This window comes from Tricharina praecox, assembly GCF_024521635.1.
Source record: "Tricharina praecox strain CBS 144465 chromosome Unknown BZA05scaffold_38, whole genome shotgun sequence".
Lineage (NCBI taxonomy): Eukaryota > Fungi > Ascomycota > Pezizomycetes > Pezizales > Pyronemataceae > Tricharina > Tricharina praecox.
The window spans coordinates 85,135-105,352 of NW_026250440.1; the positions used below are offsets into that span (position 1 = coordinate 85,135).

At 52.3% G+C, this 20,218-nt stretch overlaps 8 protein-coding genes across 8 annotated transcripts; 1 reads left to right on the forward strand and 7 right to left on the reverse strand.

The window, feature by feature from the left end:
• Positions 1 to 142: 142 nt before the first annotated feature.
• BZA05DRAFT_411993 (putative alkaline protease 1) lies at positions 143 to 1,926 on the reverse strand. Its single transcript, XM_051485051.1, has 4 exons — positions 1,489 to 1,926; positions 1,313 to 1,432; positions 1,171 to 1,251; positions 143 to 1,099 (listed from the first exon to the last, which is right to left on the reverse strand). Exons 1-4 carry the CDS (start codon positions 1,828 to 1,830, stop codon positions 458 to 460), a joined length of 1,185 nt encoding a protein of 394 aa, XP_051335177.1. The 5' UTR covers positions 1,831 to 1,926; the 3' UTR covers positions 143 to 457.
• A 4,720-nt stretch (positions 1,927 to 6,646) lies between these two features.
• On the reverse strand, positions 6,647 to 8,266 carry BZA05DRAFT_379827 (DNA-directed RNA polymerase). The gene is made up of 3 exons (XM_051481893.1): positions 8,073 to 8,266; positions 7,100 to 8,006; positions 6,647 to 7,046 (listed from the first exon to the last, which is right to left on the reverse strand). Exons 1-3 carry the CDS (start codon positions 8,100 to 8,102, stop codon positions 6,853 to 6,855), a joined length of 1,131 nt encoding a protein of 376 aa, XP_051335178.1. The 5' UTR covers positions 8,103 to 8,266; the 3' UTR covers positions 6,647 to 6,852.
• Positions 8,267 to 8,418: 152 nt separating this feature from the next.
• BZA05DRAFT_344300 (Metalloenzyme, LuxS/M16 peptidase-like protein) lies at positions 8,419 to 11,903 on the reverse strand (the record flags this gene model as incomplete). Its single annotated transcript, XM_051481119.1, has 7 exons — positions 8,419 to 8,616; positions 8,671 to 9,570; positions 9,618 to 9,683; positions 9,734 to 10,115; positions 10,176 to 11,036; positions 11,101 to 11,589; positions 11,647 to 11,903. 7 exons carry the CDS (start codon positions 11,901 to 11,903, stop codon positions 8,419 to 8,421), a joined length of 3,153 nt encoding a protein of 1,050 aa, XP_051335179.1.
• Positions 11,904 to 13,153: 1,250 nt separating this feature from the next.
• Positions 13,154 to 14,860, reverse strand: BZA05DRAFT_412002 (putative ras GTPase Rab11). The gene is made up of 5 exons (XM_051485052.1): positions 14,546 to 14,860; positions 14,450 to 14,462; positions 13,759 to 14,148; positions 13,608 to 13,688; positions 13,154 to 13,545 (listed from the first exon to the last, which is right to left on the reverse strand). The coding sequence occupies exons 1-5, from the start codon at positions 14,564 to 14,566 to the stop codon at positions 13,415 to 13,417; spliced, it is 636 nt and encodes a 211-aa protein (XP_051335180.1). The 5' UTR covers positions 14,567 to 14,860; the 3' UTR covers positions 13,154 to 13,414.
• Positions 14,861 to 14,947: 87 nt separating this feature from the next.
• On the reverse strand, positions 14,948 to 16,812 carry BZA05DRAFT_412008 (cytochrome P450). The gene is made up of 6 exons (XM_051485053.1): positions 16,548 to 16,812; positions 16,425 to 16,485; positions 15,928 to 16,366; positions 15,563 to 15,874; positions 15,231 to 15,505; positions 14,948 to 15,176 (listed from the first exon to the last, which is right to left on the reverse strand). Exons 1-6 carry the CDS (start codon positions 16,798 to 16,800, stop codon positions 14,990 to 14,992), a joined length of 1,527 nt encoding a protein of 508 aa, XP_051335181.1. The 5' UTR covers positions 16,801 to 16,812; the 3' UTR covers positions 14,948 to 14,989.
• Positions 16,813 to 16,832: 20 nt separating this feature from the next.
• Positions 16,833 to 18,572, reverse strand: BZA05DRAFT_412010 (uncharacterized protein). Its single transcript, XM_051485054.1, has 6 exons — positions 18,517 to 18,572; positions 18,357 to 18,467; positions 17,707 to 18,301; positions 17,469 to 17,657; positions 17,225 to 17,416; positions 16,833 to 17,167 (listed from the first exon to the last, which is right to left on the reverse strand). Exons 1-6 carry the CDS (start codon positions 18,523 to 18,525, stop codon positions 17,142 to 17,144), a joined length of 1,122 nt encoding a protein of 373 aa, XP_051335182.1. The 5' UTR covers positions 18,526 to 18,572; the 3' UTR covers positions 16,833 to 17,141.
• BZA05DRAFT_192003 (DASH complex subunit Dam1-domain-containing protein) lies at positions 18,318 to 19,621 on the forward strand. Its single transcript, XM_051479423.1, has 3 exons — positions 18,318 to 19,041; positions 19,101 to 19,167; positions 19,227 to 19,621. Exons 1-3 carry the CDS (start codon positions 18,675 to 18,677, stop codon positions 19,390 to 19,392), a joined length of 600 nt encoding a protein of 199 aa, XP_051335183.1. The 5' UTR covers positions 18,318 to 18,674; the 3' UTR covers positions 19,393 to 19,621.
• Positions 19,541 to 20,156, reverse strand: BZA05DRAFT_449090 (Rpp20 subunit of nuclear RNase MRP and P-domain-containing protein; the record flags this gene model as incomplete). Its single annotated transcript, XM_051487319.1, has 2 exons — positions 19,541 to 20,025; positions 20,081 to 20,156. The coding sequence occupies 2 exons, from the start codon at positions 20,154 to 20,156 to the stop codon at positions 19,541 to 19,543; spliced, it is 561 nt and encodes a 186-aa protein (XP_051335184.1).
• Positions 20,157 to 20,218: the final 62 nt, after the last annotated feature.

The window sequence follows — 20,218 nt, forward strand, 5'->3', positions numbered from 1 at the left end:
ATAATTTGACATGTGTATAATTCTCAACTATCACGATGTGGTATTTACTTTTCCTACGGGTTTGAAAGAAGAAAAAAAATAGCACAACAGTCGCTCCACTATTTAAAAAAAACCCCTTTTTTTACAAGGGTAACTAAGTAGGCTCCGATTGACTGCCTCCAACAGCCATGTAGTTAGCGAATTTCTTTTCACCGTGCACGCATAGAACTCTATCGGTACAGCATCGATCGAAGCATGTATGATAGTACTTTCATTCATCAACCACCCGTTTTTAACTCTGACGATCGCAACCATCTAGGTACCCAGGTCCTAGCTACCATATCGAAGTACATACACACTTTCATTCTCGAAACACCCATTTTTTACTCTGACAACCACAATGATCCAGCTATCTATCGAACCAGTCCCGAAGCACCGTCCACAGTCACGGAGAGATAGGAAACCGAGTGCGAGGCGTCTAACGACCCGAGCCGTTGTACAGCAGGCGGTTTGGCGACCCCGTGCCCGGGCCGGTGACATACCCAGTGGACGCAAGAGCAGTCAGTCTCGCAGCGACCGCGGCAGGTGAAGCAAGCGCTTCCTTCCCGAGGAGGTACGCGACGACGCCAGCGACATGCGGGGAAGCCATGCTCGTCCCCGAGAGTGAGGCAGTGGCGGAGTTCGAGCCGATGTACGAGGAGAGGATGTTAGAGCCGGGGGCGAAGATGTCGAGTACCGTGCCGTAGTTCGAGAACACCGAGCGCGCGTCGGTGCTGGTCGTTGCGCCCACGGTGATCGCCGAGGCGACCGACGCCGGAGAGTAGTTCGCTGCGTTGGCGTTGTCGTTGCCCGCCGCGACCACGAAGGTGAGCCCCGAGCTGATCGCGGAGCTGACCGCCGAGTTCAAAGCGGCGGAGTATGTGCCCCCCAGGGACATGTTCGCTACCGCCTTCTTGCCGGATGCGTTGCTGGCTGCCCACTGGATTCCGGCGATCACGCCGGAGTTGGTGCCAGAGCCGTCGTCGCCGAGGACCTTGACCGCGATGAGGGAGACTTTCTTGGATACTCCGTAGGTGCTTCCTCCGATCGTGCCGGCGACGTGGGTTCCGTGTCCATTGGCCTGGGACGAGGAGGAGGACTGTCAGTGCATGTGGGGGATATATCGGGATGCGGGGAGGGGGGTAGACGAACATCGGTGTTGGAAGAGCCCGAGACAGCGTTGTAGCCCCAGGTGGCACGGCCACCGAACTGGGTGTGCGTGGTCAGGATACCCTAGGTGCGCACCCGGGTTAGTGGATTGATGTTAGGGAATCGTTAATCCGGAGAGACATACGGTGTCGATAACGTAGGCAGTGACACCCGCTCCAGCAGTATCGTCGTAGTAGTAGCTGCTGACACCCTTTGCACGGCTAGAGATACGGCCTAGACCCCAGGGAGCGCCTGCTTGGGAGACCTGCGGGCAGGATCATCAGTTGCTGCAAAACATACACGGGTATAACTCGGACTCACGATAGCGTCGAGTTCGACAACACGGTCAGGCTCGACGTAAGCAACGTCGGCGCGGGACTTGATCTGGGCGATGGTCTCCTTATCGAAAGTTCCGGAGTAGCCCTTCAGCTTCTTCATATTGTAGGTATGCTTGAGGCCCTGATGGCCGCGGTCGCCCCTCTTGGCGAGGGACGAAGCCTGGACATCGTTTGCCCAGGCACGGTGGGCGGCAAAGTCGTTGGCCGTCACCTCCTCCTTGAGAACGACAATGTAGGCGTCGGGGACGACGTCGCCAACCCGCGCGGAAACGAAGATGGGGAGGACCGCGACGGCTACCAGGATGAGGTTCTGGAATATTTGCATGATTGGCAGGTGGGCAGTGCGCTGCTGTGGGGAAGACCGGGAGAGGAGACGGGAGGAGACGAGGCTGGATGAAGCTCGAGATGATCTGGATGGAGAACTGGACGAGAGGGTACATTGGTTGCATATTTATACATACCGGAAGATGCTCAGTATCTACGGAACAGCTATGGCGGAGCTGGCGAGTCGTTCACACATCAATATCCACACAGCTATCATGACACCGCCGATGGAGATAGCGAACCTTCGGAGCTCGTCCATGAGATCCACAAGGTGTGGGGAGCTCGATAGTAGGTCCACACCACCCAGGTATCTTCAACGACGACATCGTCGCTTACAGCGGAGGAGAAATCATGGTGTTGCATCTCCACCTCCTTCCCCTCCTCTTCTCCACGGCCAAGTAGAGGTTATGCATGTATACACCCCCCTGTGGACGGCTGGAGGTGATGGGAAGATTGGCATAGAGATCAAAGGACGAGTATGCATATGGCTATCACCCCCCCCAAAAATAATAATAATAATAATAATACAGGGCTAGAGCCACGACCTTCCCGAACCAGGATAAAGATAGAGAGGAGAATCATCAAGACCGTGGGGAAGGGGAATCTCAAGTGATGAGGGTAGAAATGACCAGTGGGATATCTGCAAGGCAATTAGGGCCAACACGACGAGCCACTGAAGCTCACCCGCCGTTGGTTGTTTCTACGCAGGTCCGATTCAATAGCCCCTCCCTAACTATGTTTGTAATCACGTCGTCCAGGGATTGCCCACGTTGAGTATAGATTTCCTACCATGAGGAGACGAGAGCTCGCTTCACCCCCAATCCAGCTGGCCTTGGAGGCTGGGACACCAGCGACAAAGTTTTGAGCGCGTGGCTTCCGTTCAACCATCATATGTTGGATCCTACATATTTTATATGGCCGGTATGGATGTAATGGCTCGTGCTCTGTCCCGCCAAGGTAAATATTCTGGATTCATGATGTCCACACGTGTCCACTGACAAAATACCTTCCCCAAGCCCTTAATCCAGCCCTTTCACCCCATCCACTATATCCTAGGTATCCTTGCAGGCCGTATGTAGATCTGATCCACACCAGCCGGCCTACGGAACACATTCAGTAGGCAGTCCACCGAGCGGTGGTTGATCGATCACTGCTCGAAGATTATCTATAGCACCGCTGCTTATCGCCGTGTGCACGATATCTGCTACCGTTATGCACCCGCCTGACAGCCAGCCATCCGGGGTATATGCCTATGCCAGACACCCATGCGGATTTACGTGCTCGATGATGGTCCCTACCTAATTCACGGTACCTGCCTGCTCGATGTTTTGCTCGTGTTCGCTCCATAGTCAAAGATGTCAACGGACCGCCAACTACGCTATCAGCCGCCGTCCACACCACATGGGGCCCCCAGGTACCCGCCCCAAGTACTTGCCGAGGTCTATCCACCCCTCTCCTCCTCCCACCGGAAAACGGAACCAGCCGAAAAAGCGGCTCCGGACGATGGGCGACGAGTCGACGACTCGAGAAGCTGGATAACTGTGTACTCTGAGACTTGCCCGAGTTGTCCAACCGGAGGAGTCCATTGCTTTACATAACTAGGGTAGGGCCACTAGTAATATAGAGTACTTACAACGGCGACTAGGTTCCGCAACCCTAGCTAAGTAGAGTTCTTACTTTATTATCCGACGCCCCACCCACCCACCCACTGTCTCGCCCGTTCCGTCCGGTTTGGCTCCGCTCATGCGCCGTGCAGTAGGATGGAAGCACGGGGGATCTGGGAATCTTAACGTGCTGATGGTGGTGCTGGTGCTGGTGCTGGTGGCGGAGATGTATATCTTACCATCCATCCCATCCATCCCATCCATCCCATCCATCCCATCCATCGCTGTTGCTTCAATCTTGCAGTCCTGGCCAATCGCAACCGGCCGGAGAAAGAGAAAAGAAAAAGGAGCATGCAAAGCCATCGAAGACCCACCTACCTAGTGCATCCACAGCGTTTATTCCGTCCGAGGCGTTGTTTGGGGGCTCCCGCTTCGCTATTGGACGGGCGTCGGCGCTGGCCGGTACCTACTAACCAGTACCTAAGCAGGTATATGTGAACCGAACTGTCGGAATTTTGGAGATTGCCACTCTGAGTTGAGCCTGAGTGCTACATACTTTATCTACCGTATATAGCAATGAAACCTTGGAACTCTATAGCACTGTTTATTCCATCGGGCTTCGGCATCACCGTGCTTTGAGACGCGGTTGACGACGGATAGATGGACGAATAGAACGGCAGAAGTCGCGCGGGGAAATGCTTCAGTACCTGCAGTACAGTGGCGGAGGGGGCAGAAGAAGCAAAGAAGGGAGGAGGGTGTCAACCACTATCTGCCTACCCTACGGCACCCCTGCAGGATATGCATCGAACGTCGGGAGAACGTTGGACTTCGGAGCTTACGACCGACCGCGGTGGGGGGAGGGAGGGGAGGGCTTACGTTCAGTTAAGGTAAGGCAATGGGGATGCAAGTTTGTGGACGGTCGCGTGAGATTGCTACCGTACGTTCTGCTTGTATCACGCAGCCTTGGATAGGTAGACTCTGGAGTCCGCAGAAGGGGAAATACGTTATTTGCCTTCCACCTTCCCTCCGAAGCACTCTGGAGTCTGAGGGGTGCCACTGCTTCTGCGCAGCCCGACCAGTGATCACCGCAATCCGCCGAACTGCGTGGTGATGCTCAGCTCTTCCGCTGCGCAATCGATATTCCCGAGAGCTAGTTGGAGGAATGCATGGTAGGGGCTAGGTAGGTACCGATCATGGTAAATGGCCCTGACGATCTTTTGGCATTGCGGGGCACCTATCATGGTCTAAATTTGATACTACGCCGTCCAGGTCTACGCGTTGCCTCTGTATGTACATACGGTGGCAAAGAGAAGAGGAACTGAAAGGGGAGGAGGCAGAGGAGAGTAGTAGAGGAGGAGGAGGAGGAGGAGAAGAAGAAATGGATTACAAAGAGGCACTAAGAATGCAGGAACGCCAGCACTATCTATCCTTTCTCTCGAGTATCGGTAATTAGGCGTATGGGATTCCCAGAACATCTACTCTACCGAATACGAATAGGTATTTCCACATCACGGCTTCAGCTTCAGTTTCTTCGCCACTGTCAGGGAAAAAGCGGCCACCCTACGCAGTGCATACCAGTACCCATACATACATCTTAGCTATGCGAGAGCGCAACTCTAGCAGAGCGACGCCAGACGCTCCGTGCTCTGATTGGTCGAGCGCCACGATGCCCGACGCATACCATCTACTCTAGAATAGGTAGCTCCTCGGAGATCACGCCCGTTCTCTTTGAACCACACGACAAGTGGTACGAAAAGGGGTAGGATAGAACTTCTCTACTATAGAGTAGAAACGAAAGACGAAAGAGGCGAGGTAATGGAAGAATACACACCGACATTTCGAATCATTAAGCATCACTCGCCAGCGGGTGATCTCCGGCGCGGATCTCCAGGCAAACCCGATTTTTTACGGTAGGTGGTACGGTGTGGGGGATCGACCTGGCAGAAATAAAAACCTTCACCATCCCCCCAATGGGTGGTTTGAAAACCCTGAGGAGTTCAACCGGTATAGTATAGACTAACTTTACATCCACGATGTCTGTGGCGAGTGCTAGTATGTACTTCCTCTCTTCCCCCGGATTCAGTCTTTGTCCGGTGGTTCCTGTGTACCTAGCTTAGGTACCTAGGCGCATTGTGACCGTTCACTACCGGTGCTACCGGTGGATGTGGACGGTCATGAGTGACGATTATAAAGTGACATCCGGTATCGGTACCAGTAGGGAGGGAATCGGTTTATTATCGCATATCGCAATATGTCGATATGGTACTCGCTTTTTGATACGTATCGGATACGTATCCCTGAGAGACAAGCGTATTGAGATGCGGAATATGTCTTGCAGCCATATCGATACGTTGTGAACTGTATCGATACGATGTGAGCCGATCGATACGTAGTGCCCGCGTAGTATGTAGTCTGTCAAGAATATGCACCAGTGCTGGCTACGAGTTGCACTACTGTATTTGCTTAGCGGTACGTCAAGTATATACGTAAAACCGTATGCCCACTGGCACAACGTTTCGACTTTCAGAGTGTAATAATTCACTACGTCACGTCTAAGCAAAACTATGCTAACGTTATTACATTTAGCTAAAAATGTGGTAGTGCTAACGTATCGGTACGGTCAAAATGCGTGTTTTTTTGTGCCCTGATACGATATCAACATGCGTCCTGCGGGAAACAACGTATTTTTTACCCCCCCCCCCCCTCCTTGACTATACAGTATACAGTATCGATAGGGGGGAATCAATTTATTGTCGCATACCGCCTTACTACCTACCTCATACCCACATTCGAACACAGTAGTTCTCTGGTAGTTCTCTGGTATTCCGAACAGTGCGTAAAATTTTGCACTCAGAATAAGCGATCACAAACCCAACGCTTCCTGCAGACTGCCAGCTCCACGGGGGAGTGGAGAGAAAGCACTACTGCCTACATACAAAATCAAATAATGGAAAGAAAGATGGAATATCCGATATCGATTGTCCCGACGGCGCAATCTGGGGAAAATACCGAGTGACGGTCCATGATTTCTTCCATGTCTCATCACTCGTTCGAACTTGAAAACTTTCATTTTGTATGGCTCGGACACCACTTTGTAGGGCAACGGGGAACCCACATCGAGCTGGCGATCAATGGTCGCGGGCAGTGGCGGTGGAAAAAGATATGTAGCTGCCATGATCCAATAAGGTCGAATGCAAAGATGATTAAACGACACTTCGTCCCATGTGCATCGATTACCACCAAAGGTATGTACATACAGCAAAGTGTATCAATAAGTAACAACTTTTCCCCAAAGATCTAAAACAAGCAATAGAACACACCCTAAACTCCGAAACAGATTGCTACAAGATAAGAAAAGTCGAAACCGAACCGAATAATGACATAACACGCTCTCATCCCTTCGCGCAGATATGTACGTATTACTCTTCCATCGCCTCGGGCTCATCGCTGCCGGTCTCGCTCTCGATCGATCCCTCGCGATCAGCCTTCTCGGCCTCCTGCTGCAGCATTCGCTGGGTGTGGCGCTTGAGACGCTCACACTTGGCCTGGAGGATACCGACGGCCTCCAGGAAGATCTCATCCGAGTCCCATTGACCGGCACTCTCGACGAAGTCTACCACCGTTAGCGATTGGGTCTTCACGATTCACCGGGAGAAAGGGACCCACAGATGAAATGATCCCTGATCCTCCCTAACGCCACCTTGCCCTTAAACTCCTCATGCCTAAGCACCTCCCTGCTGACGGTATCATTCCTCGCATTGACCACTTTCGCCTCGCCATCCTCGATCTCCACGACGCCCTTAGGGAAGCACCCCTGGAACCTCTCCGCCGACTTCCCCCTGATCGGCTCCAGGATAGTGATCTGCGGCATGAGGCGGTATCCACACGTAGCGACCGGCGAGAACTTCGCATGATCCTTCCCAAGACCCTTCACCGCATGACTAGTGACGATGATTTCCTGACCGGGGCGGAGCTTTGCGATGACAATGTCCGGATTTCCCGCGCGCACAGGATCGTCGCCGAACCTCTGCTGCTGCGCGTTGTTCGCGGGCCGCCACTCCAGATCCCGCGCGTACACCGTGTGCCCCGTATACAGCTTGTCCGGATCGGTCTCGCCCTTCGGCACGTTCGGGATGCGCTCGCACTGCGCCTGCAGCTGCAGGATCAGCGTGTCGTGCACCGTGGGCTGGTACGGTAGGTTGTTCTCCGGGTTCTTGCCCTGGCGCGGCCACTTCATGGATTTCATTGCGTCGTGGTTGCCAACGATCGGGATGAAGCCGAGGCGGTGCGCGAGGACTTCGTCCTGGATCACTGAGGTGTTGTTGAGGAAGTAGCACTGCTCAATGGCGAAGGAGTGGACCTCCGCCATCATGATCCGGCGAAAGGCATTGGCGATCGACGCGTCAATGTGCACAATGTCGAATTCAGCGTGGTGGCGGTCGTTGCGGAAGAAGTCGACGCGGAAGCTGTCACGGAATTTGGAAAGGTCCCATGAGTTGTCTTCGCCTGGCCAGTGCCCCGGGAAATCGTTGCTGGTGACGTTGGATATCGTCTCGGCGTTGATGCCGACAATCTGCAGTTAATACTGGTCAGAATAGGTCGCAATAAAGTGGCCATCATTGGGACCTCGGTGACATACATCTCTGCGGTCTGTGTCTGCTGAGGGCATGGTGAGAAACGTAGAGGTGAGTGCTGTGGCTCGCGATGCGAAGGTTCAAATTTATTGGGTAGGAAAGGTATTGAGATCAAAGTTAGTCAGTCTTGGCCTGAAAATTTACAGAGCCTCAGTCATCGCTTAACACCTAATAAGATTAAGGTCTTATCCTAAAACTGTTAGCGGGGATCACGATGCATCCTTCGGATCCTTCCCTAAGGCGGAATTCAAGACTTCAAACACTAACCCGCAGTGTTATTTCTCGTCTATGGAATCTATCTATCTCAGAGTAACAGTACGGGTGCCACATCTCCCAACGCCCAATGGTTCTCTAATCTTCTTCGCTATCGTCATCATCGTCAGACTCATCATCATCATCATCATCACTGTCACCTTCCTCGTCGTCTTCCTCCTCTTCCTCCTCTTTACCGTCCTTCAACCCATACTTCACTCCGTAGTCATCCTCGAAGTCTTTCAGTGTCTTGAGCTGGGCGTTGAACCCATCCTTCGCGAACTGATCCACGATTTCCTTCAGAGCCAGTCAGCATCACCATCTTCTTTATACGGGACGCGAAGAACCTACCTGTGCTTTCAAGGGCGTGGAGACGACAGCCACATTGCTCGTCTTGGGGTCGAAGCAGGGTAAAACGAGACTCTTGAGCACAGCCTTAAGATCATCCACCGTAACTTCCTTGATCTTTCGCAGCAATATGGTGTTGAAATCCTTGGGAATACCGTGAACAACTTGTCGAACGAAACTAACGGTTCCAGCCCCGCTCATGTTAGGCTCGGAGTCGGCAAAGAATACAACAACACTCGAAACGGCCCCTTCAAGCGAGTTTTCGTCGAATGGTGTGGTTCCATCAGCCAGGTCTGTAATGACCTTCTTCACAGCAGCGAATGCTTTGTATGCGTCGGGAGAACGATAAACGTCGAAAGAGATCTTGCCGGAATCGTGATCTCTCGTCATTGAGACACCGTACGCAAGACCACTCCCTCGGGCGGCAACCCAGAGCGGTCCTTCAGTAACTCCGAGGTATGAAAGAGCAAGCATGAGAGCAGGCAGCTGTAGATCATCGTAAGTAGATGGGCCCTTGCAAGTGTGCGTCGAGTAGGTGTTGTCGATGGTGGGCATTTGAACGACATTACAATTGCCTCCGGGATTCTTTCCGGCGTCTGTAAGACGATCTGTTCGCTTATCCAGGGGTGCAAGCACTCCACCGAAGGGCCGGTTCTCGACAAAAGTCTTCCAGGAAGAAACGGGATTCTTCAGCTTTTCTAAATCGGCGATGACCAGAATACGGAAATTCTCCAGCTTGCAGAATGCCGATCTAAATTGCTCAAATTGCTTGATGACTGCTTCAGGATCCTCCTTCAAGAGAGCCTCGATGCGCTTGAGGTACTTGGTCTTGACCAGCGTGTCTACGGCCCGGCCGATTGATTCACGAGAGAACTCAACCATGTTTCGAACAGAGCCAATCATCTATATCTGTTAGCATCATCGTACCACCAAGAGCCAATCCAACACACTTTACCGCCCTGCCTCTTCTCATCAGGGATGTCGCTCTTCATTTTCGAGTTGGTTATGCCAATCCTCTGATAATCCGGTTAGTGATAAGAAACCACCTTCTTTGGATGGCACATACCTTCAGATCAAAGATGCTGTCCCAAAGCAGCGTCTTGAGCCATTTGATAGCTGCCTCATATTTCTCGGGCTCTACTTGAAGCCGGATCCTAACCGATTCAGGCATAGAGACGTAGCTGCCGGACGAGATGCCGTAGTATATGGTGTCCTTCTCCAACAGCGAGACGACTTTCTCGTACTCCACACGGACACCGTCAATCATCACCGGAGAGTCGAAGAACAGGTCCCAGTATAGTGGTATCAGTGGCCTCAGCTCAACCGGGATAGACTCTGTCGATACAAACAAGTTCAGATGGACGAACTTTGACGGAACACTCTCGAAGTGGAGGTACAATGGCATGTCTTTGTCGTCCTGGTCGATAATATTTTGCAAAGGGCTATCGCTGCAAGCACAACCCATCCATCAGCAACAGTCCGATGTCGGAAGACCCCGCATAACTTACTGCTTGCCATCCTTCGCTAGCCCAGCCTTGACAGTCGTCGTCTTGATGAAGCGGATTGAATCCACATCCGGAACCTTGAACTGACCCACAACCTCTGCTGGAATCTCCCTATCATTCTCGGCCTTCGCAGCATCTAGCTTTTTCTGGAGATCCTCCAATCCATTAGGACCTAGCTCCTTGATGCGAGCAGCAATCCGCGCTTGCTCGTCCTCCTCCATCTTCTTGAGCAGCTTCGCAGATGGACGGCCCAATACCGAAACGTGGTGGTTGTCGACCAAGTACTTTCGCATGAAGTCCCTCCAGTCCTTGTCAGTCCACTGCTCCAAAATCTCATACTCCTTGAGGGTCTGTAAAGTTTGTAGATCTCTTCCATCCCGGTTTCCGAACAAGTGATCGATGATGATGGGAGTCGAAAATGAATACCCAGTGGACTCGCCGGAGAAAATTACCTGGCGTTTGTCGCGGTGAATCAGGTCGGTGAGGTATTCCATATTCAGAGGCTCATCCACAGTCTTTCTCAAGATCTCGAAAAGCTTCTTCTCAGCAGCCTCGAGCTTCTCGGTATTGACAGCTGTCAATTGCAACCAAAGAACGGTGTCTGGACGATCCTCGCTGTAGAAATGGACGGCAGAGCACCACGGATCCTCAATCTCGACCATTTCCTTCTCCAGCACTGAAACCGATGATCCGGCTAGGTACATGCTCATGGCTTCGATTGCGGTCGACATCACTGGTTCCATGCAGTTCGGTCCGAAGAATCCCACCATGACCTCACCCGTCGATTCATCCTTCTCGGGAAACTCGACGGTGGCAATAGAGGACTTGGTGAGTGGTGGAACGGGAGTAGAATCTACCCAAGGTCTTGACACTCACATGATCAGCTATTCATGTTCAACCAACTATCAGCAATGTTCCAGTAACTCACCTCCTCCACGGGGCATCCACAGCCGGAACATCTGCAATAATCCCATCCTCAAACTTATCCAATATTTCGAGTAGGTTATCATGATCAACCTCTCCGATGATGATAACGCACAAGTTCTTGGGCTGATACATCTCCTTGTGGAACTGCCTAATTCTCTCAGCCGTAAGGACACGGAGAGCCTCCATCATACCCCCAGTCTCATATCTGAAGCCTACGCCCTCAGGATACAGCATCTTCACTGCTTTCTCATTCATCAGGGTCTCCTGGGTATTCTGAATGCCCTGCATCTCCGAGTACACCACGCCGGCATCCTGTCCTGCGCCGTCGATGTGGTGGACTTCCGTCAGGCATCCAGCATCCGTGAGTGTGGGGAACAGGGTGTGCTCCAGGTATACTGGTAGGATCTGTGCAAAACCAGCCCACCCGGCCGTGTTGAGGGTGTAGGCAGTGTGATCTGTGGCAGTCCACGCATTCGTATCGGAATATGCCCTGCCATCGTCGACTCAAATCAGCACTGGAAAATACACCGCTAAACGCCCTACGAACCTGGTAGCTAATCGATCCAAGATACCCTTGTAGGGATAGCTCTTGGAGCCCATAAAGCACAAATGCTCTAGGGTATGTGGGGAGCCGGAATCGTCGAAGATCTCGGTTGCGAAGGTAAAGAAACCGTTGACCTTGGGGCCTTCCTTATCGACTACCACAACGGTCATCCCGGTTCGTTTCGACTCATACTTCGTGATCTTCGAAGGCGAGTAGTCAATCTCGAACTCGACTATCTTGCGGAAGTGTTCTTTGGCCATGTTGGCACGTGATTCGACGAGGGTAGCGTTGTCGGAGAGGATGAGGTTGTTCGGCTGCAGAAGGAAATCTTGGTCCTGATCCTGAGAATAAGCGGGTGGGTCAGCGGGATGGGCGTCAAGGTGGGTTTTTATACTGGGGCAGTCTGCAGCGGATGGTGAGGTGAAGAGAAGCAATGCCAAGATGACGACTGCGGAGTAGAGGGGGACCATTGAAAGCATGGCCAGTGCAGCCGAGGGAGACGAGGGGAGAGGGAGGATTAAGGACGGGGGGCAGAACATAAATAGAAGGGAGGTATAATCCACACCTGTAGAGCTGTTGCTGCGGGTGTGTAGTAAATTGAAGGTACGACCAGGCCTAGGTGCTTGGTGAGACAAAGAGGTCGTGACAGCACGTCCGTTCGATTCGCTATTCGGCTTGTAGAATTGAGTGCTGAGCTCGGTATATATTGCGGGACTTCTAGATTCTATCCAGTCGGCTTTCCTGATGATGCTCTCCCCTTCTTGATGAGGATGTGGTTGAATGGTTATTGCACAAAACTACCCCGCTAGCTGGCGCCCGGTCATCAAGGGAGCAGAAAAGAGCCGCTATGTACCCAGCTAGCGCAGCTGCAGGTTTCCCCACAGTCATCCTGCAGATGATCATGAGAGTGTGTAATCATCCTCGTATTTACCAAAGATTTCCTGCTCCCGGCTCCAAAGGATGCTTTGCATAAATCCAAAGCTTCACTCTCACAGCTCGGCGATCCCATTCCGAAGCTCGAAGCTCCTCGGGTGTGATGCTTGCGGCCAGGGGGTTTTCCATTTCCCGGCCTAGTTACCCCCTTCATGCTGTCCAGGTCGAGCTCGCCTGTCCAAGCGATCCGGTGATACTCGTTCCATAACTTCAAGCGACATACACGTCTACCGAAAAGCAGAGGTGTAGAGAGTACAGAATGACTTCATACCACTTGCGTATTGGCATCCCGACACATGAACGGTGATCACCCGCCAGGATCACACCTGAGCACCCGCCATCCAGCCAATCCTCCAGCCCGTCCAACAGCTTATAGAGCTTCGCCGTGGACAAGAACGGGGAAGAAGTGTATACCGCCATAGTCTAGACGGGTTACAAGCAACCAATAACGAAACAACGATAAGTTTGCAGTACTTCAACAAGCAAACGTGTTGTGCACAGGAATTTTGCATCACATATCGTCAACCATATCCATTGTACGTACGTCATTAAGGCCATGGCCCACCCACCCACCCCACCCACCCATCCTTATGACTCCAGCGGCGACAAAGCAGGAGGTTCTTAAGTATAACGGCGGCGTCAAAAGCACGCAGAAAAGGGAACAAGGAAGAAAAGAAAGAAAAAAGTAAAACACCGTGGAAGATTGCTTATAACAGTAACAGGGAAGACGTGAAGACATGACGTAAACCGGGGGAAAAAAATTATGAATGATTCGGAAAGAAGAAAGCCCTTATCCCTCCTCATCATATCCTTTCTTTCTCTCTTTCCTTCTCCAGCATTAACAGCATTTACCCTCCTTGGAAGGTGTATCGGCAGGCTTCGTCACATCGATGCGGTGACCGCCTTCTTGACTGAAGGTGGTAGCCTCGCCGGCGTCCAGTGATTTGCTCGAGACAATCCTATATATCTCTGCGAAGAGTGTCAGCTGCAGTAACCGGAGGAGGAGGGGGCGGCATAGCGGTAGTACTTACCAGTGAGTATGTTCTGGAACGCGAGCTCAACGTTGCTGGCGTCGAGCGCAGAGGTCTCGATGAAAGAAAGGTGGTTCTCCGCTATATCCACATCCAGTTAGCTATAAATAGTTCGTTGTACCATCTGCAATCCCGCCCCAAAGCCACGTACCCGCAAAGTTCTTCGCGTCGTCAGTGGGCACGGCCCTCAAGTGTCTCAAATCGCTCTTGTTCCCCACCAGCATAATGACGATATTCGAGTCGGCATGGTCTCTTAGCTCCTTCAGCCAACGCGTGACATTCTCGTAGGTGATGTGCTTGGAGATGTCGTAGACAAGGAGAGCGCCGACGGCACCGCGGTAATAAGCCGAGGTGATGGCGCGGTATCGCTCCTGGCCGGCGGTATCCCAGATCTGTGCCTTGATGGTCTTGGAATCAACCTGAATTGATCGCGTGGCGAACTCGACACCAATTGTCGATTTGCTGTCGAGGTTGAACTCGTTGCGAGTGAATCGACTGAGAAGGTTGGACTTTCCGACGCCGGAATCTCCAATCAGGACAACTAGACAGATAGCGCACAGACTGTTAGCGGCAACTCGGTTTGTTTGTCGTTGATGAAGCAAGTTGTCTGCCCGTCGTCGCAAGGAGTTTGTTTCATCTCGGGCGGGGAGGGGTCAAGTTGTGACGCTGTTGTCAGGATGCAGTTGATGACGCTCCGTGAGCCGCCACCGAGAGCTCTCGCTACCCGATTACCGGTGAATAGGACGATAGCGATAACAGGAGGGGTAATAGAAGCCGTGGTGGATTGGCGGAGGTGGCGGAAGCTGAGGGAGGATGACGAGGGCGGGATAGGGGGTTAATACCTTTGAACAGGAACTGTCACGAGGGGAAATTAGCATCATCGAGAGGTAACGGGGAGATAAGCCACATGCGGGGGAGAGCGATGGGGAGTAACGTACATCGTACTCGTCGTTAGCCATGGCTGTTGTTGTGCTGGATGGGATGTAAATGCGATGGGTGTTTTTGAGACGAATGAGAGAGCTTTTCGATGAAGTGGCTGGGCTTGAGAATGTTGGTTAGGGAGGTTTCGAAGGGGAAAGGGCTGGGTTGGTTTGAGATGGTTGAATCGGGGAAGGGAAGGTAGAGTAGGTACAGCGGAGTGGAAGTTGATGATCCCTCTCCTAAACAATTTGGGTTAGCGGCCCCTTGTCTTGGCTGGTTGCCAAGGGCGAGTGATCTCCAATGAATACGTGTGATGAAACGCCTTTCGCAACATAGTACAAAAAGTGCGAAGAATGAAGTTTAAGGGACAGTACGGATAGATTTCTCTTCCGCTTCCAGCCCAACTACCAGTTAACCAGGGCTGAAATTTTATCGGTGAAAAATATCTTGTGATACATCCCTTACTGACTATGACTCCTCAAGTTTCCCTTAGGCTTGCGTGGTCTTACGTGGACCTTCAGTAGACCCTTCGAATGGATAACCCCATGATCAACCCACTCCATAGTCCTCTCATCCGTTTCAAACAGCTCCATTTCAAACCTGCCAAACAATGTAGCAAGCACCAGAAACAACTCAGCGTACGCCAAACTGCCCAGAGGTTAGCCTTACTCAAAACGGCCTCAAGATGAAGAAAGAGCTCACTTGGTTCCCAGACAGGCTCTAGCACCCTTCGAGAAGCAAACGAGAAACTTGTCATGCCCCTTAGCGTCCCCGAGCCACCGCTCCGGAAGGAACTCCTTCGGCCGGGGGAAGATCGTGGCGTCGTGAAGAACCGTGTAGTGGCTTACGCCGACGATCGTTCCAGGGGGAATGTATTGCCCCGTAGAGAGGATGTAGCCATATTCTTTCGGTGCCACCCGTGGGAGCTTTCCGGGGATGATGGTTGCGAGCCGGAGGGACTCCTTTATCACGCCGGACTAAACATATCATATCAACCAGCCGCAACCCTGATTAATAGAATGAATGAAACATACGAAATACGGTAGATTTTCTAGCATAGCAAGTTTCATCTGACCGTTCCCATCTACATTTAGCACAACGGTATCAAGCTCATCCAGCAGTTTTTTGTGCACCAAGGGATCCCGCAGGACATAATACGTCGCATAAGTAAGCGCCATAGCTGTGGTTTCCGTCCCAGCAAAGAATATAAACATCCCCTCGGCGATAATCTGATCTCGCGGGACAGGAGGTGCACCGTTGGGAGGATTCATAAGCGCATCGAACACGGTAGCTGACTTCGCCTTCACGTCCCTTCCGGCGAGGCCATCGACAACTGATGTCATCATCTATCCTCACATCAGCCCAAGACTTCCAGTCAGAGGTGGGCGGAGAGGCAAACTGCCAAAACTTCTCCCAAGCTCGAATCCCATCCCCACCCCGCCAGTAGTGGGAAATGTTTATTCAGCGCCTGCGCCTTCGCGCTGCGTCTGATCATATCCACATACCTCGACCGAAAATCCTTCACATCTAGCAGCCCGAGACTTGCACCAAAGGCATACTCGCAGATAAAGTCCGCAGTAAGGCAATGAAACGCGTCTTGTAACGGTACTGGCTTGCCAGAGGCCGCATAACCGTTCAGCAGTGTCGAGAACTTTTCAATCGTCGTTGACATCTGTGGTCCGAGGGAGGCGATAGTGCGTTTTGAAAAGAACGGGTTTAACAGCTCGCGCCGCTGACGGGACGAGTACTGATCTATGATGGTCACTGAAGAGTGTGTGATCCCTAGCCCGCCGTAGAAGGCTGGATCCTTTCGGTACTTTGTGTTTTGCTTGTAGACCCTGGGACATGAGGTATCAGTCGGGCCAGCTCGGCATTGGCGTGTGGGTAAGTTTGTACTCGTGGTAAAAGCTTAAGTCAGAGATATGAAGCTCGCGAGGACTTATTCGGACCACAGGCCCTGTATAATAGGAAGATTCATAAACAAGTATGTAATGGGGCAAATATGATAGGGCATCGTACCATATTTGATGTGCATCTCCGGAAGTCGCAGAACGTACTGTCCGTCTTTGATGAGCTCGAAGTAGCATTCGTACCACGATGTTGCAGCTGCCAATCGCGGGCCAGGAAATCCGGACAATGGATGGAAGTACAGGCGGTAAACCACCAGCAGGATCCACCAGAGGATAACGGCGGTACATATCATCAAAAGCATCCGCAAAGAAGAGCCAGTAGCGCCCTGGAGGATAGGATGAAGGAGAGTTGGATTTGCCATAGCTGCAGCTGTAGCAATACGGAAGGCAAGGAGTGTGAAGCATGGGACATTGAGGTTATAAACTGCCAGCTGTGAGCCTGTGACAGTGAGGGGATGCAAATCTCGAGGCTGCAAACGCCACGCAGGTTGCATGCAAAGTGTCAACCGGCGATGAATGAGTATCTCCCACAGAGAATCATGATCTATTTTAGACTCTTGCTGGAGAGCATAAAGGAAAGCGTAGCACAAAAGATTTACGCTGCAGGTGCCCTCCTTTCGCCCTATCAAAAGCTTTGGTGGCGTACTTCCCTTTCCAAGAAGAGAAGATTGCTGCAACTACTGGACTCGGAAAATAAATAACTCTACTGTGTGCCTCGAATCCGTTTCCCTAGCAGTAGCCGTCAGAACTGAACGTTTCAGGAAGCGGCTTGGATGAATCGCATACCTAAATCGATATACCTGCCTTTCCTCATTGGATCGAGCGACTCCAATGACTCTAGCCATTCCAGTATTTGCTGGTTTTCTGCCGCCTCGTCTACTTCCTCCTCATTCTCGTCGTCATCTTCATCACGGGGTTCTTTCCTCAGCCCCTGAAGTAGTTGTACATATAGCACCAGAGCTTTCAAGATATATCTGGCTATTAAAGCGTTAGCTCTACGGTCCTCAAACAGCGCTACGGAAGAACTTGCAGTCAGAGTGCTCTCCCAATAGATCCTTCAACCACTCGAGTTCATGCTCCACCAAGGCTATCCTCGTTCCCCGGGGCATCTTTGGTGCGATCGAAGTTTCGTCCCTCGCCGACACCAGCCATCGATGATAATACCACAGACTTTGATCCTCCGGATCCGTTGTAATAGCGCTCTGCAGCAATTCAAGCTCTGTCACCTCGTCAGCGCCAGTCAATACTGATTCGTAAACCAGACCCACCATCCTCCAGGACGTCCATCCTCTCCTGCTCATCCTTGTTTTCCTCTGCAAGAAGCCGGGGGTACAGAGCCCCCCTCTGATGCCATGCCGAGTAGTTCGTCATTCCACCCACACCACGAACCATCCTCTTCGTGTACTCGAATTCCTCCTTCACCATGCTCTTATACCCGCCCTCGGCCGGATTCTCGATATTCGCAACTACAATCCGGCGGTAAAACCAGCCATGGAAGTTCCGCATATCCCTCGTCAACATGACACCTACGAGGTCCATCTCCTTGGCCCAGAACCTCGTAGCATCCGCCGGCTTCAGGAGTGTACCCGCTTGCTGTAGAGTCCACAGTCGGTGGTTCCAGATCCAATAGCATTTCGGGTATGCCATTAGCAGCGGTATGAGGAACCCTAGCTCCTCCTTCAGCTGAGCTACCAGTCGAGCTGTGTCCTGTGGATCCGCATCATCGGTGTTTACGCTCTGCGCAAGGTGCGTGTGGAGGAGGATTTGCCGGCGGTAGTTCCATATCGTGTAGAACTCAGGGTTTATTTTTAAGACTTTCGAGGTGAGCTCGAGAGCGGCTGGGGTGTAGTCGTTAGAGGATCTCTAGAGCTGTCGTCAGCTCGGATTTTAGTTGCGGGACAATAGCCAGGCGAACTACCTTCTGCTGTGTCTCTTCGACGAGAGCCCGATAGTCTTTGAGCTTCTTGCGTTCTTTCTCTTTTACCTCCTCATTCCGTGACTTGTGATACTCCGTACGACTAATTCCGTGCTGTAAGCGAGTCAGTTGAGGGTTGATGGTGGTAGATTTGACGACGTACACTGGCCATGGCGGGTGGTGGGGTTGGTGATGGTGATGGGGTTGGTGGGGTTGGAGAGGCAACGCGGTGGTGATTAACGCTATTTCTATCGCGAACATCACCTCCATATCTAGAACCATAGCTCACCCACAACACAACACCCACCCACAACAACAACAATGTCGACAACCACACCCATCGCCCCCTCCTCTGCCAACCACCAGCGCTCTACCTCGCGTCCGGGATCGCGGCCAACCACACCCCTCCGCCGCTCTGCCTCTCGCAATTCGGTCCGCCAAGTCTCCGGCGAAGCCTTCCCACTCAACGCCCTTGAACCACAGTTTCAAGAGCTATCGGACTCGCTGGTGACGCTGGAAGCAAACTTCAGGGACTTCCAGGTCATGCACGAGAGTATATCGCGATTCAACGAGAGTTTTGCGGGTTTCCTGTACGGTCTCAACGTCAACGCCTACTGTGTCGAGTTTCCGGAGGCACCCGAGGGCCCGGAGAGTTTTGCGAGGATCGCGAGGAAGGATGCTGAGGAGGGTTTGTTGCACCATACTACATGGGGAGGGAGGTAACACTGATGTGCTGTTTGTATAAAGGACCGGGCCCATCGCAATATTCGAGAAGGAAAAGTGACTGCGGGGATGTTGGGGATATGACTTTTATGTGGGATACTGCGCCGACGAGATTGCAATTATCTGGTCTGGCGGCTGACGAGAGTACAGGACGACGGATTCGTTTGTTGCAGAGCCACAGGCTCCCCCGCCTACTCAGCCGACTCCAGTGCGCCGAGCGCCGGCGGTGAGGGGTGGTGGCCGTGGTCGTGGGCAGCCACCACGGGGTGGAGGCGGCATTCCGAGGGGGCGGGGCAGTGGGTTTTCTTACCGCTAATGGGTCACTTGCGGTACACGATGCGAATAGATATTGGGACTCTGCAACCCCACTACGATGGACTACGATCGCGCTGAAAGCTTTGTTATTCGCAATATGCCGGGGTTGGAGCTCTGACCACCTTCCCGTGAATGACCAGTATCCTATCCTACTTCCCCTCCACCTCCTTCCTCCAAACGAAAACCTCAACTGTACTGTTGGTCCTCACATGCATATCGGCCACCTCCTCATCCTCCCCGTTTTTCTCCCCCTCGCCTACCGCCTCCTTCCCATTCACCACTTCTTCTAGCGCATCCACAACATCGTCCACAATCTTGATACTCCCAGTAGTAACCCTCACCTCACAGCCCATATCCATAAACTTCGTCCCCAGGATAACCGCATTCGTAATCCCCTTTCCGGTCGCCTTTAGTGTAACTCCTTCCTGGGGTTTCTTCCCAAGCTTTTGCCGCTTGTTACTATTTCCGCGGCGGGAGGTGCCGGCGTTGGCGGCGAACGCGTTCAGCTGCTTGTTGACGCGCTTGATGATCGCTGCGTGCGAGGAACTGGCGGATATGTAGAATACTTTTGGTTCTGCGGATGAGGCGGAGGAGATCGGTGGGTGGAGGAGGGGACGCTTTTGGAGGGTTTTTGCTATGAAGAGTGGGGGTTAGTTGAGGTGGATGGAGACGGACGGGAGAGGGTTTACTCGAAGGAAGCGCGGGCCGTGGGGCGCGCGGAACTCGGGTGTAGATTAGCGGCATGGATTCGGTGGAGGTGGACATTTTGCCAGCAGGTGTAAGTATGTGTAAATGAAAGAAGTTATGGAGGAGAGAAAAGGCGGAAA